General features: G+C 36.3%; 1 protein-coding gene across 1 annotated transcript in view; it reads right to left on the reverse strand.

The window, feature by feature from the left end:
- The window catches only part of ggps1 (geranylgeranyl diphosphate synthase 1), a 35,298-nt gene that overhangs the window by 15,195 nt on the left and 5,323 nt on the right, over nt 1-14,780 (reverse strand). The window contains 3 exon segments of the mRNA XM_079634213.1: nt 3,918-3,988; nt 13,578-13,659; nt 13,662-13,672. Of these exon segments, the coding sequence (XP_079490339.1) occupies nt 3,918-3,988; nt 13,578-13,659; nt 13,662-13,672 (164 nt within the window).

Consider the following 14,780-nt stretch of genomic DNA (forward strand, 5'->3'; position numbering starts at 1 on the left):
CTGTCCCTTATTATGAACATGAAAGTAGCTTGAATGATCAAAATTCATCACAAAAAAAAAAAACCTTACCAGATATAAACAACCCTAATAATGATTCAACTCGGGCTTCTACACCTCCGACCACATCACACACATCCAAAGGGAAGTTGTTTTCCATTCACAAGATCAAATAAACGTGGAAGCGGAGACGACAGGCTCCGTAAAACAGCGTAACTGACACGAGCGTCTGACTTTCCCTGCCAGAAGAGCTTTAATGAAATATTCAGGATAAAAGGAGAGCTGTTGAACAGCCGGGTGAATGTGATCTGACGGACTTAGCAGATAACACGACGCATTGACGGAGATCAGCTGATTCACAATGACAAGATTAGCATAGCTTAGTCACCGGACGAGTTACAAGTTCAGTATGAACGCTCGCAGACTAAAGCCTTCAGTATGTTTGCTAGTTTCATGCTAATTTAAGGAACACTCCACTTTTTTTTGGAAATTGGCTCATTCTCCAGCTCCTCTAGAGTTAAACAGTTTTACCGTTCTCGAATCCATTCAGCCGATCTCCGGGTCTGGCGGTAGCACTTTTAGCATAGCTTAGCATAGATCATAGAATCTGATTAGACCGTTAGCATCTCTCTAAAAAAAAATGACCAAAGAGTTTCGATATTTTTCCTTTTTAAAGCTACACTGTGTGATTTTTACCCCCATCTAGCGGTGAAAAGGTGTATGACCATCCAGTGAATATTAGTTTCTTTTCCTCTCAATTCCGATTTCGTTTTAACTCCTACGGTGGCCAATGTAGTCCAAGATTAACATGGCTTCCAGTTCGACCTCGTCCATGAGTATTCCTTCGAGTGATGAGGTTACTTTAGAAAACTATTATAAATTTGCAGTAATTTAATTTGTCAGTTAACATATAGGTTATGACATCTATGTAAAATGAATAATAGTTTTATGTTTTCGTTATTTTTTTACCATTTCATTGCTAACATCAGCTATCAGGTTCCCAGACGAATGCAAGCTAATCTTAGTAAAGTAACTTTTATCAGTGCTATCGTTATTCTGTATATTGTACGACATCACTAGCATAAGGCAAAGTTTACATTGTAGGCTATATCATTTTCTCCGTGAGCAGAGATCAGCTGATGTGACGGAGGTGCGAGGGAGAGGGAGAGGGAAAAATAAAAACAGCGCCGGTGCCAGTGAATTGCGGAGATGCGAAAAGCGAAGCTTGAATGAACGGGTATGTCCCTCTTTGGCTAATGTACTTTCAAGATGGAGGGGCAACATGGCGACCGACATTCGAACCCCTCACCCGTATGTATTTTCAATGGCATATTATACACTCACGAGAATACTTTATTACTTGAACGAAGTAAATATACATTAATGAGCACATATATTTTTGAAAGAACTAAGTGTTTTTAGCTAAGAATAAACTAAAAAAAAAGTTACACAGTGTAGCTTTAAAACTTGACTCTTCTGTAGTTACATCGTGTACTAAGACCGACAGAAAATGAAAAGTTGTGATTTTCTAGGCCAATATGACTAGGAACTATAATATATACATATACAGGTGAAACTCAAAATTTGAATATTGTGCAAAAGTTCATTTATTTCAGTAATTCAACTTAAAAAGGTGAAACTAATATATTATATAGACTCATTACATGCAAAGTGAGATATTTCAAGCCTTTATTTGTTATAATTGTGATGATTATGGCTTACAGTTTATGAAAACTTTTTCACAATATTCTAATTTTAAATTTGGGGTTTTCATAAGCTGTAAGCCATAATCACCACAATTATAACAAGGCTTGAAATATCTCATTTTGCATGTAATGAGTCTATATAATATATTAGTTTCACCTTTAAGTTGAATTACTGAAATAAATGAACTTTTGCACCATATTAATTTTTCGAGGTTCACTGGTATGTGCGTGTGTGTATGTGTGTGTGTATATATATATATATATATATATATATATATATATATATATATATATATATATATATATATATATATATATATATATATATATATATATATATATATATAAATACATACATACATACACTTATATTACTTTATCATTTTATTATAATAATAAACACTTTCATTATACGGAAAACATATTTTGGATATTTTGCCTAATTTTCTTATTCTGCAAAATACAAAATGAGATCTGAGTGTCATGATTGCAAAAAAAATGACAAAATCAAATCACTGATCAAAAAAAGCTTCTGGGATCCTGCATGAGCGTTTACTTCTCTCTCTGCCGTAACACGATCCTCCGGCATGAACGTGCGCCGCGCAAACTCAATTTGAAGGGCAGAATGCTGAAAATGGCCCATGATGTGATGGTTAAGAGCTCAAATCTATTTGCATTGATCATTTTCAGTCTCTGCCGCCATGCCAGTGCAGAAAAAAACACAAAAGACAAAACAGGAAATAACCGGCTTGCACGAAAAAATAAATAATAATTGACAAACGTTAAAAAAATCATCAATATTATGCCATGCAAATTGAGGTTATGACATCACAATCATCTGACCTCCAAGAATTAGCTACATATAAATATCATAACCAAGTCCATTTACATATAAATGTATTAAAGGTGCAATTCAGGAACAGGCAAAGGTCAGATAGAGGCTGGAAAATGATCATGTAAAAGCTTCATTACTGCTACAAGAAAACCTATTAACATATGTTAGGAAACATTTAGACTAGTTGGTGATTCAAGACAAAAGCCAGTAATGCGATAACAACGGTTCTCTTAATGATCAAACAAAGACAGTAGGTTGTTAAAAGGTCTTTCAGAAAGCAGCGCACAGAATCCAATAGCAGGATTTCTGCCAAGCTCTTGAGCAGAAGTGAAACGCATCCGCGCTTTATGTCCTCGGCAGACACGTCGACTGAAGAATCAGGGAGACACGATCTAAACACAGTCTGTCGATATGCACAGATTACGGCAGCCCTCCAAAAAATACGTAGCTTATGCATATTAAAATGAAGCATCATATTACAATATTTTAAACTGTTGTACAATGAAATTCACATTAATGAAAATCTAAAATCCTAAATCTCAAAAGTGCCCAGTGCAAAAGCTTTGTTTGAGAAACAGATCCAAATTTAAGACTGATAATCAATTCTATATGCATTATAAAAAATAAAAATAAAATACTTTCTGCATTATGATGGGTCAGAACCAAAGCGGGGCTTTGAATCTAAATGGGAATCATTGGGAATTGACCCTTCGCAGGGAGCTTGATTGACAGGTGATCTGACCAATCATACTTCACCATCCGCCATTTTGTCCGCCAAAGCGGTCAGGAGAGTTAGTAGATTAACACTGGAGGATTTGAGCTTGAGAAGCGGAGTGTACTGACGTCTTTCCGCGGTTAAAACAACATTCCTTCTGATGTTCATTCATGTTTATTTGATGCTATAAATGAACTAGAAGGAAGAGATGATCGGTTCACGAGCGGCTTTAACTGAGGCGACACAGCGATCTGTCACACACATTAAAGAGCCACAAAACGCTATTTATTGTTTATATTTCTTTTTTTTTTAAATGACCAAATTTGAAAAGTGAGACTTTGTTTAATATCAAAAGTAACTGAAAAGTAAGCTGGTCTGTGTCTGTCAGTGTCTCTCTGCTCCGCGTGTGTTTTTCACTGCGTGAGAACATGTGTGTGAGAGAGGCGTAGCTTGTCGGACATAGCGACAGTAACTAAGGGGGGCGGGTCTTTGCGAACGGTCAATTATGGAGTATTAATAAATCAAGGATTTCAAGAAGTTTTTTTGATAATTGACTCAAAAGCATGGTTTTAAGGCACGGCCAAATGATCATAGAGTCAAGTCAATTCAAAGGACTTAAATGTTTGTCAATCCAGCAACACTAAAAACACAAATAAACCCTTACCTGCAGTTTATCCTCTGGGACGTTGAGCCAGTGGTTGAACGCTTGAGAGAGTTTTGTTCTGACTTGTTTTCCTATCAAAACAGAGAAAAGGGGAGAGATGACAAGACATCAAGATTAGTTGCAGTGCAAACATGTAAAATAAGGGCTGATATTTATTTTATAGTTTTATTCCAAGTTGGAAACTTAACAGGAATGTATGGAAATTTTTAATAATTTATACAAACACAAACAAATACAAAACATTTAGTTTGGTCATTAGCAGACATGCATGCAAACTAATACAAATGTTTAAAGGGGTGGTTGATTATGATTTCACTTTTCTAGCTTTAGTTAGTGTGTAATGTTGCTGTTTGATCATAAACAACATCTGCAAAGTTACAACGCTCAAAGTTCAAAGCAAAGGGAGAGATTTGCTTTTAAAGAAATAGTTTAAGGACTACAACAAACGGCTGGTAGGAACTACACGACATTCCTCCCGGGTTAGTGACATCACCAACCCTAGAATTTACCCAGAAAAAACCCAGAACACAATTTATAGATTATCAAGACAGAATATGCTAATCAATGACTAGAAGATAACTACACATAAACTACATAAATTCATCAACTAACCATTCAGAAATGTCCTGTTCTTCTACATGTTGTCACTTCTTGAGTCTTTCCATTACTGTCTGACTAAACGTTTTTGAAATGTTCAATACGTGTGTGTGTGTGTGTGTGTGTGTGTGTGGTAAAAGACCACGACCTCTTGAAGCTCCGCCCCCTGTGCCGGGAGCAGCAGCTCATTTGCATTTAAAGGGACAGACACAAAACCGGTGTGTTTTTGCTCGCCCTCAAAAAGTGACAATTTTAACATGATATATAAAAATGTCTGTGGGGTATTTTGAGCTAAAACTTCACACACACACACTCTGGGGACATCAGAGACTTATTTTACATCTTGTGAAAAGGGTATTATACCATCCCTTTAATAATTACAGTTTTGACATTTATTTGTAAGTAGAACTTTAATCAATTCTTTAAATTGAACAACTAAAAAGAATATATGAATATATGAAAGCGTTATATAAATGCCTCATTCATTCATTAAAGTTCCAGTTATAGGCTAACCTGTATTAATTTAGCAAATTTCCAGTTTATTCCCATGGAAAGTTTCCAACTCCTGGAATTTTGCAACCCTAATCATGACGCATGAAGCGAGCAGCAAGCAGCGACTGAACTCTTAATACCGTTATAAATCAATATAACCATTTTTGCCTTTTAAAACACAAACTCGAAGGCTGAGGACTGACGAGCTCAGATTATTCAGCAACCAAAGGCTCAGAACGAATATCATTCATCTCACTTCATCTCCATTCATGAGCCTTTCCCCTCCAGCTTCCTGTAACGCGAGCCTTCACTGAGTGAGTTACTGCAGGGTGCACCGATCTAACGACTTACTGGCAGCGCGGCTCCTTCACTTCATGTGCCACGCTTCCCCTTTCTGAAGGAACTCAGTTTGCCCTTTACTAATGAAGACCGTCAGATGAATCATGAAATACGTCAAGAACATGTCACACTTTTCTTTTTGGATTATCGAGGGTTAAATGAATCTGACATTATGAATAAGCATATTTTTTGTGCATTACCGTAATAAGGTGATTTTGAATAAGGTAGGAAACGGTACATCTAAGCATATAAGAATGGGAGAAATCGTAACACTCAATATGGCAAACCGGTTTAACTTAGGGATGCTCGATATATCGGCCACCATATCGGTAGCGGCTGATATGTTCATTTTTAATGTTAATGTTATTGGCCTGATAAGAAAATTTGGCCAATATTTTAAAGCCGTTAAATAATGGATTATTTCCTCCAGCTGAGACACTTCAGATGAAATATGTTTTGAATATCACTTTTAAAGTGTGTCATATAGACTACATACAATTATAATAAGAACATTATAATTGTGTGCTTGGGACATGGCTTTTAAAAGTGAGACTTAAAAAAAAAAAAAAAAAAAAATCATAATTATATAAAAATTTGGATTTAGATTTAATCGCCCAATAGGTTATCGGCTTTCAAATATAAAGAATTATCGGTACCGATAATTTTTTATATCAGTGTATCCCTAGTTTAACCATTAAGAGCCAATCATCAACTCAATACTTTTGTACTCAAAATATGGCTTTTTGTGCAATTACAGCTTAAAACTTAATCTTCCTGATTTGACATTTCAACATAATTCTGAAAAGTTCCATTACCGACTTTGGTTATGCAAACATAATTTGTAATTGATTTGAAATTGTTGTTTAAATTTAATCCAAATTAAAATTAATTAAATTATTATATAAAAAAAGTTTTTTTTAACATTTTATTATAGTAAACATTTCTGTACACTCAGGGTTTTTTCTTTTCAGTGATTCCCATTAGAGTAAAGCAGCGTCTGGATTTATTGCATTGAGAAAAACAAACAAAAAAACTTTAGATTCTGGGGTGAAATGAGACCTGAACATGTTTTAATGAGATTCAGCAATTTAAAACTACAATATGTAAGAATTTTGTAATAAAATATCCAAAAATCATTTGCACAGTGTGATATATTTCTTGCAGTTGTGTACTTACAATATCCTAAAAGTTCCCAAAGATTCAGAGAAATTCCAATTTTAAATAATGACACGTCCCTGTTCACCGTCGCCTGTCAATGTCGTAATATCCGCGTTATCCCTGGTTTCCGCTCGTACTGCCATAGTATCCATGGCGACAGACGTGGACAACTGCGTTACGTCTAGCGGCGCTCACGCTGTTGTTGTTTCGTTCAAACATTATGGACCATGGCAAGCAGACTTTAGGACAAAAGGAGAACTAAAACGAGGATCAATATCAGCGTGCCGTTTTCGAGATGCTGAGAGCTAGCGTCCGTGACTAACTTCGATTCGACAGAGACGCCGCTCTTACATGCACTTTATTAGACAGGAGAGCAAATGTTCATAAAACTAATCAATGTTATATAGCTCAACATGATGAAATGTTAGAATATGATCAGTATGTTATTGTAATGTTGATCTAGCTTACTGCTAGTCTCATACAGACAAACTAACACACAGAATAACTTTATAACTTTAACACACTCAAATGCAGTTTAGTGTGATAGTGTAGAGCGAGTGAGACAGCGCTGCGTTACCTCACAAGTTTCATTCGTCTAATAAACTGTCCTGTGTGAGTATTAATACAGCACTTGCGGGTCCTTATTCCTTTATATCCGCGGGACTCGCGTGTGGCGCTGATATCTGTCTCTCATTAGCACTCGCGCTCTGCTTCACACCACAGTCATGATAAACACAGTGTATTCACTCATCCATAAACATTATTAGATCCATCAGCTTGACGATAAGTTTCATAATTCCGCTTAAGCGTCATCAACCTACGCCTTTGTTATTGTAAGAGGTTAGCGACCCCTAGCGGCGAAAAAAATTACATATTGTAGCTTTTAATGCAAATTAATGACCTACTGGCAGTCTCTCAATCTCTTCACATTCACATTTTCAGAGGAACTTGGTCTGCCCTTCCCCGGAGGAGACCGCTGTTCAATTTCAGTTTCCTCAGTCATTCCTTCCCTGACCTCAGCAAAACCTAGCCAAGAGGACCGTCTGCGCATCGCCCGCGCAGGGCTTCTGCATACGGCCACATTAAAATTGCAAGAGGACGACAGGAAAACAAGAGAACGGGTTCTGATGCTGCAGCAGTATTTCTCCTCCCGCTCTCTAATATTCAGCAAACTGAATATCAGAGGTGGAAACACTCTCTCAGACTCAGCAGGGTTTTACTACAGATACAATTAAAACGCTTCCAGCATAGAGAGAGAGACGAGATTTAATTCTGCAAGATAGTAGCAAACGGATGTTGTGGCAACCAAAGGTTTTCCTTCATTGACAGAATTTAAAAAACATTAATGCATAATTGTGTTTTCGAAGCTTTGATTGTGTGTACAGTAGGGTTGCCACCTTCAGTGTGGCAAAATAAGGGACACCCATTCACCCCCCCCCCCCCCCAAATGCTCAACTTTGACAAAGTCATTTTTATTGTTATAATTGTGATTTCATAATATGTAGATATGAATCCACTAAAAGCTATTGAAAATATGTATTTTAGTCAAATAGCAAATGGTGTAGCTCTGCAGCCATCTACTAAAGTGATAATTTCTTTACTTTTAAAACAGCATTTTCCAAAAGATGGGCAAAAATCTTACACTAAACCATGTCAAATTATCTATATCCATGAACGTTAGAAATGTGGGTCTTTTATAAAGTGAATTTAACTTTTTTTTTTTTTTACTGTTTTTGTTTAAAAAATATTTATTTATATAGCCTAAAGTAAAAAAATATATAATAAATCCTCCTAAAACTATAAATCCTAAAAAAAACCTATTATGTTTCAAAATGACATTTTGTTGAAACACCACAAGTGTGACTTTTTCCCCCCACACTAACATAAAAAACAGATATTATTCAAATTTATTTAAAATTTTTTTGTAGATGTAGAAAGTGTTGTCAACCGTGCAAAGTCTCACATCATTTGGACAAATTTCAGCAAACGTCATTTGGGGTCGAAAAGACCCGAACAGCGCGCTACAAGGGGTTAAAAAACGTGCAGGTTTACAGCGCATGTTCACGAGACTCAGTCGCTATAGAAACAAAGACGCTAAAATGCAATCACGCAATGAGCTTCTCTACTAAGAAATTGATTTCTTTATATTTGCTATTAGTATTATCTATACTGCAAAATCCTTATGTTTTTATTCAACTATATGTGGGCCTAATGTAAAATACGGGACAAATCGCGTCCCTTATTGATTTGATACGGGACGCATCATCTTACTTGTAAATACGGGACGATTCCGTATTTTAAGGGACGGGTGGCAACCCTAGTGTACAGTGTGCAATATAACATGTGTTCATGTTTCGCGTGTAAAAAAAAAAAAAAAACAGTATTTTTCACAAAATGTACTTCTCTGTATACCGCAGTTTTCACTGTGCTAAAAACGGGCTGATGACTTCCTTGTTCTATGAAGTCCCTCCTTCAGAAATACGTAACGAGTTCTGATTGTGCCAGCGGTTCCTGTGTTGTGATTGGACTGCAGCTTAGCGCACGTTGCCCGGAAAGGTCACGCCTCTTACCGTAACGTGGAGACGCATGCGCTCGGTGTTACTGTAAACATGGCCAAACAAAGCTGATCTGACTCCGGGATGAAAATAACAGCGTCTCGACGACATGGCGACACACACACTCTACAAACACAACTCTTCCTCTTCTCTGTAGGAGCGCAACAAGACCACGCCCCCTTTTGTGTATTCCTGTGGGCGGAGCTTAGTCAAAAAACTGTTAGTGACGTCATTAAAGCAGGAAGTAGAGGATGTAGTCCGAACCGGCCGTTCGCTGTCGGCTTGGAAAGGGGACTTCTGTTAAATCAAATATCTCGCTTGGCATCTTGAACTTTATAATTTTACAGGTATTATTTATGCTCTAGCAGCAACATTACACACTAGCTATAGTTTAACAAATGGAATCACGAAGAACAGGACCTTTAATATGCAGCCATTAAACTATTCAGAAAGTAAGGGGGGTAACACTTTATTTGAAGGTGTCAGTGTTACAATACATTCAAGTACTAAGTAATATTAAGCAAGTGAAACTCGAAAAATTTAAATATTGTGCAAAAGTTAATTTCAGTAATTCAACTTAAAAGGTGAAACTAATATATTATATAGACTCATTACATGCAAAGTGAGATATTTCAAGCCTTTATTTGTTATAATTTTGATGATTATGGCTTATGAAAACTTATTAGAATATTGTGAAAAGAGTTTCATAAGCTGTAAGCCATAATCAAAATTATAACAAACTGAAACTGAAATAAATGAACTTTTGCACCATATTCAAATTTTTCCAGTTTCACCTGTACTTACTATAGGGTTAGGGTAGGATTAGGTTTTGGTTGAGGGATAGTTGCATGTAATGATGCATAATTTATGGTTATTGCTATGGTAAGTACATGTAACATATGTAACAAGGACACTGTAAAATAAAGTGTTACCATAAGGGGTGACAAAAAAATGTCATGGTAACATGAACTCACTCTTCCAAAGCTATCACCATTCAAAACATCCTTTGCCAAATTGGAAATATAAGCTTACTACATTATAGTAAATAGAGAATAAGATAAAAAAAATTAAAATAAAAAAGTAAAAACACAAGGTTGATGGAACAAAACAACCAATCACAAATACTCCTTTAACGGTTAGATTCTGAGAGTCACATTTGTTGTTCATGCGTCGCTGGTTCTTGCTTCACGAGACGACAGCAGGAGTTAATAATAGACATGATATTGTCATTGGGTGTGCATTGTGCTGACTGCAGACTTGCTGAACGCCGAGCTCTTCTTATAGGAGGATGATGATGCCTATACCACAGACTGGGTAGTTGACAAGAAGCGTCGAGCAGTGACAGCAGCTTCCGGCAATCTGACATGCGGTTTCCCATTCATATCTGACCTCTCATATTACACAAACACTTCATGAAATATATTGCAGATTCAATTTTCATAGTTTCACAAGGCAGAAAATTAAGGGATACACTAGCCACGTTTCCATTACCATTCAAATTGCGCTAATTGCGAATTGAAAATATGCCCAATGGAAACACGTCAATTTTGCAAAAACTCACATTTAACGCAAAAAAGTTTACACGCTCGCATGAGTTTTTTTTAGGCAATTAGAAAAATATATATTTCGTAAAACTGCAATGGAAACAGTTTTTGCGCTTTTACAGGTCACCTGACGTAGAGGACGCGGTGTGTTTGGACCGAATACGAGACAGTTCTTTATTAAACTCATAAAAGACAAAAGAATTACAGGAATACTGGATTCTAAACCTCATAGAAACGCCACAATCAAGACCTCGAAGCAGAAATGAGAAGAAACAGCCAGAAACTCCTCATATGAGCCGCTCACAGTATAACGGTCTTGCCTTGCCATTAATGATTGGATAACACACACACGTCTCCTTCGAGTAATAATAATGGCCAGTGCGGTGGCTGGGATATACATAAACCCACCAACATCTGTCGCCATGATTTTTGGGATGACTTATCGCGAGAAAAAATAAAATAAAAATTGTCGCATAACATCGGTTAATGGAAATGGCGTAATTTCAAGAGAGTTTTTTTTTTTAAATGTATAATAAAATAAAAACAAAAGTTGTGCACAAATCTGTAATGCGTCTAGTGATAGTGAAAATTATGGGAGGAAAAATGATTGTGTGCTTTCGCAAATGTTTTACATTCCTGTGTTTCACAGAAGAACAACTCATACATGTGTGAAATTACACTTCTATTGGGTTGTACGTCAGAACGGAGGCTCACTATTGGCCGACGCTGGTCATGCGTGTGATGTTGGCCAATAGTGAACCTCCGTTCTGACGTACAACCCAGAAGCGCTGCGCTGTTAAACTATGTGACACTTTTTTTTTTGCGCACAAAAAGTATTCTGGTTGCTTGATAATCTTAAGGTTGAGCCGCTGTAGTCACTTGGACTATTTTAAACATTGTTTTTACTAACTTTCTGGGCCGGCAAGTTTCAATTACAATAGAAGCCTATGGAGGAGTGAGACAGCTCTCAGATTTAATCACTAATATCTTCATTTGTGTCCCGAAGATGAAGGAAAGTCTTACGGGGTTGGAATCAAAAATCATATAGGCTGTATGTTCACTTTGCTACCTTAAATTAAAGCGGCTCTTTCCAGCTGTTAGTGCTTCCACAGGAAGTGCATGTGCCAAATGTGTTGACAAACGCTTCGCACAAAGAGTTCAATTTAAAAAGAGTAATCAATATTCCTTAAACTATTCCAGCTTAAAGCAGGTCAAGATAAAGTCATGCAAAATGTGCGCTTATAAATGTGGAAATATTTCAGCAAATGTCATTTGTTTCATTTAGGACCAGTCGCCGCATAATTCTGTAATAAATTAGTGCAGTGCACTGTACTAGAAATTCATTATACCGTCCCGCTAAATTCCCTTCATCTCTATAAAGCACTTTTCCTGCCTTATAATACCCTTTAAACTAGATTTAAGACCAAGTTCAAGATATCAAACTATTCATATCTCTACGACATTAAAGCAATAATTCCCTCAAAAATGAAAAACATCATAATTTACTCGTTCACATGTTGTTCCATATCCATAAAACCAAGTTTCTTCTGTGAAAGCAAAAACAGTAAAGGAAAAACTTTTCCATACAACAGTTCATAAAGAACACGTCTATCAATGTCTATAGGGATCTCCCAGTCACGTGACCCCTAGCTGCGTGTCAGCCATTTTGACGGAATACATCCGTCAGCTACTCAGTGGCAATGGATCTATTAATAGGGGAGTGTAATATATATTATTAGTATATTATTATACTAATAATATAATTATTTTATAATTAGCCTAAATATTGCACTACAGTATTGATATAATTGCGTGCGCAAAATATCTCGATATTGAACAGAATCAATTTTTTCCCCCACCACTATTATTATTAGCGCAGCGGCTGTCAGCTAACTCTTCACGTCATGTCATCGCACTTATTAGCATCACAAAAAGATACAAGAGGAAGATAAAGGAACTAGGAATCATAGATCCATATGAAGCACCACAAGTTCTTTTTACAGGCATTAAATGTGTAGAAAAACTTCCTGACATTGAGTTCGGTGACATTTACAGCTAACGTTACCTTATTCACTTCCCATCACGCTAACGCTACACCGGAGCTTCATTAGAAGCATACAAAAGCTTAACGTTAGCAGGCTATCGGTATCACGAGTCCGGACGGGTCAGCAACTCTTTGATTTGGACGCCAGCGGGGAAGGATTTTTCAATCATCACCGCAAAAGTTGGTCAATGTATTTTTATAACCAAATTATAGTGACGTTAGCTGTAATAATCTTTAAACTGAGTTTACAGGGGAAAACACAAAACAAAAATCACCTGTTTATTGCCCCCAACCCCTTGTTTCTCCGTTTTATTTCTTTTGGGATACGGTATAAAGATATTCCTTTTGTATGATCACGTATCTGATCGCATCCAACTGCACAGCATCGCTCGGGCATGATAGGAATATTTCGCGACGAGCTGTAGTATCACTGGCGGTTTAGCATTTTCTATTCCGTCAAGATGGCTGCTCCAAATGGCGTGACGTCACGCGGGACGTCCCTATATGGCTGTAATAAACCATAACAGTCATTCATACTCCTTGTTATATACAATTATATATATTTTTTTTCTCCATACTATGGAAGTCAATGGGGTCCATCAACTGTTCGGTTACCAGTCATCTTTAAAATATCTTCTTTTGTGTGAAAACAGATCAAAGAAACTATTTGGGTGAACAATCCCTTTAAATTATGTGTTAAACTATTAAATAACTTATAACTCAATCACACTCAGGCACTGCTTGACTGCCATGATCACCATGTTGTTGATGGGAAAAGATAAGAGAAGTTTTTCACAGTAGAAAAAAGCCTCAGTTTTTGAATGACATGATGGTGACGAATGTATTTTTTTTCTTCTTCTTCTGTGATCTATTTCTTCAGCGCCATTGAACATGCAGACAAAAATAAACTCCACATGTGACGATGCCTCACCTGGCAGTTGTAACAAGTACTTGTACGGCTCCAGAAGAATCCTTTCAGAAGTTGCTCTCTTTTCTCCATCCATCCCTTCGTGTCAACAAAGAAACCTGCGGAGAGAGTGAGTTTTTTATTTTATTTTAACAAAACTGTATTTTACCTTTCTTAGTTTTATGGTTAATATAGAGAGTTTTAAAGAAATTATGAAAAATTATGTATTCTTCTGAGTGAACAGTTGTCTTTCTCCGAGAAACTTGCATAATGTTTTTGCATTTTTTTTATTGTTTTTCGTAATTTTATTGGTGACCTTTACCAATAAAATTATGAAAAACAATTTAAAAAATACAAAAACATTATGCAAGTTTCTCGGAGAAAGAAAACTGTTCACTCAGAAGAATACATAATTTTCCATAATTTCTTTAAAACTCTCTATATTAACCATAAAACTATAACATTTATATTCTAAAAATATTCTAGCTCTGCAATGCATTTAAAAAATACAAGAGCATCAATTTAATTATGTTTGTGTTGCAAAAATTGCCATTTTAGCTTGACCCAATAGAAAATTCAAAATTTTACATTTTAATGTAAAAATGTCCCTCCAAAAATAAAACAAACACCTGAAAACAACTCTTCAATGGAATCAAACAATTCTTTAAAAAAAAATATAGTAAAGGAATTAATCTTTCAGAGCAATGAAAAATTGTTTCTCTACAATTACAAAAAGAACAATAATCAATCAGAATTCAAAATGGATAATAATGTGAAATATTCAACGATGGTGGCTTATATATTACTTTCGTGTGTGCGTGCTTGTTTTTGTGATTTATGAGGACACAAATGTGTATAATGGCATGTGTATTACACTGGTATTACACCTTAAACGTATTTTATGAGGACATTTCATGAGTCCTCGTAATTCAAAAAGCTTTAAAAAAAATAAACAATGTTTTATTAAAAATGTAAAAATGCAGAATGCAGAATGCGTAAAGTGTGTGTGTGTGTGTGATGGGCAGGTTTAGGGATAGGGTAAGGTGTGTGTGTGTGTGTGTGTGTGTGTGTGATGGGCAGGTTTAGGGATAGGGGCAGTGTAAGGTGTGTGTGTGTGTGTGTGTGTGTGTGATGGGCAGGTTTAGGGATAGGGGCAGGTTTAGGGATGGGGCAGTGTAAAGTGTGTGTGTGTGTGTGATGGGCAGGTTTAGGGATAGGGGCAGTGTA

The sequence above is a fragment of the Phoxinus phoxinus genome (genome assembly GCF_949152265.1).
Source record: "Phoxinus phoxinus genome assembly, chromosome: 14".
Taxonomy (NCBI): Eukaryota; Metazoa; Chordata; class Actinopteri; order Cypriniformes; family Leuciscidae; genus Phoxinus; species Phoxinus phoxinus.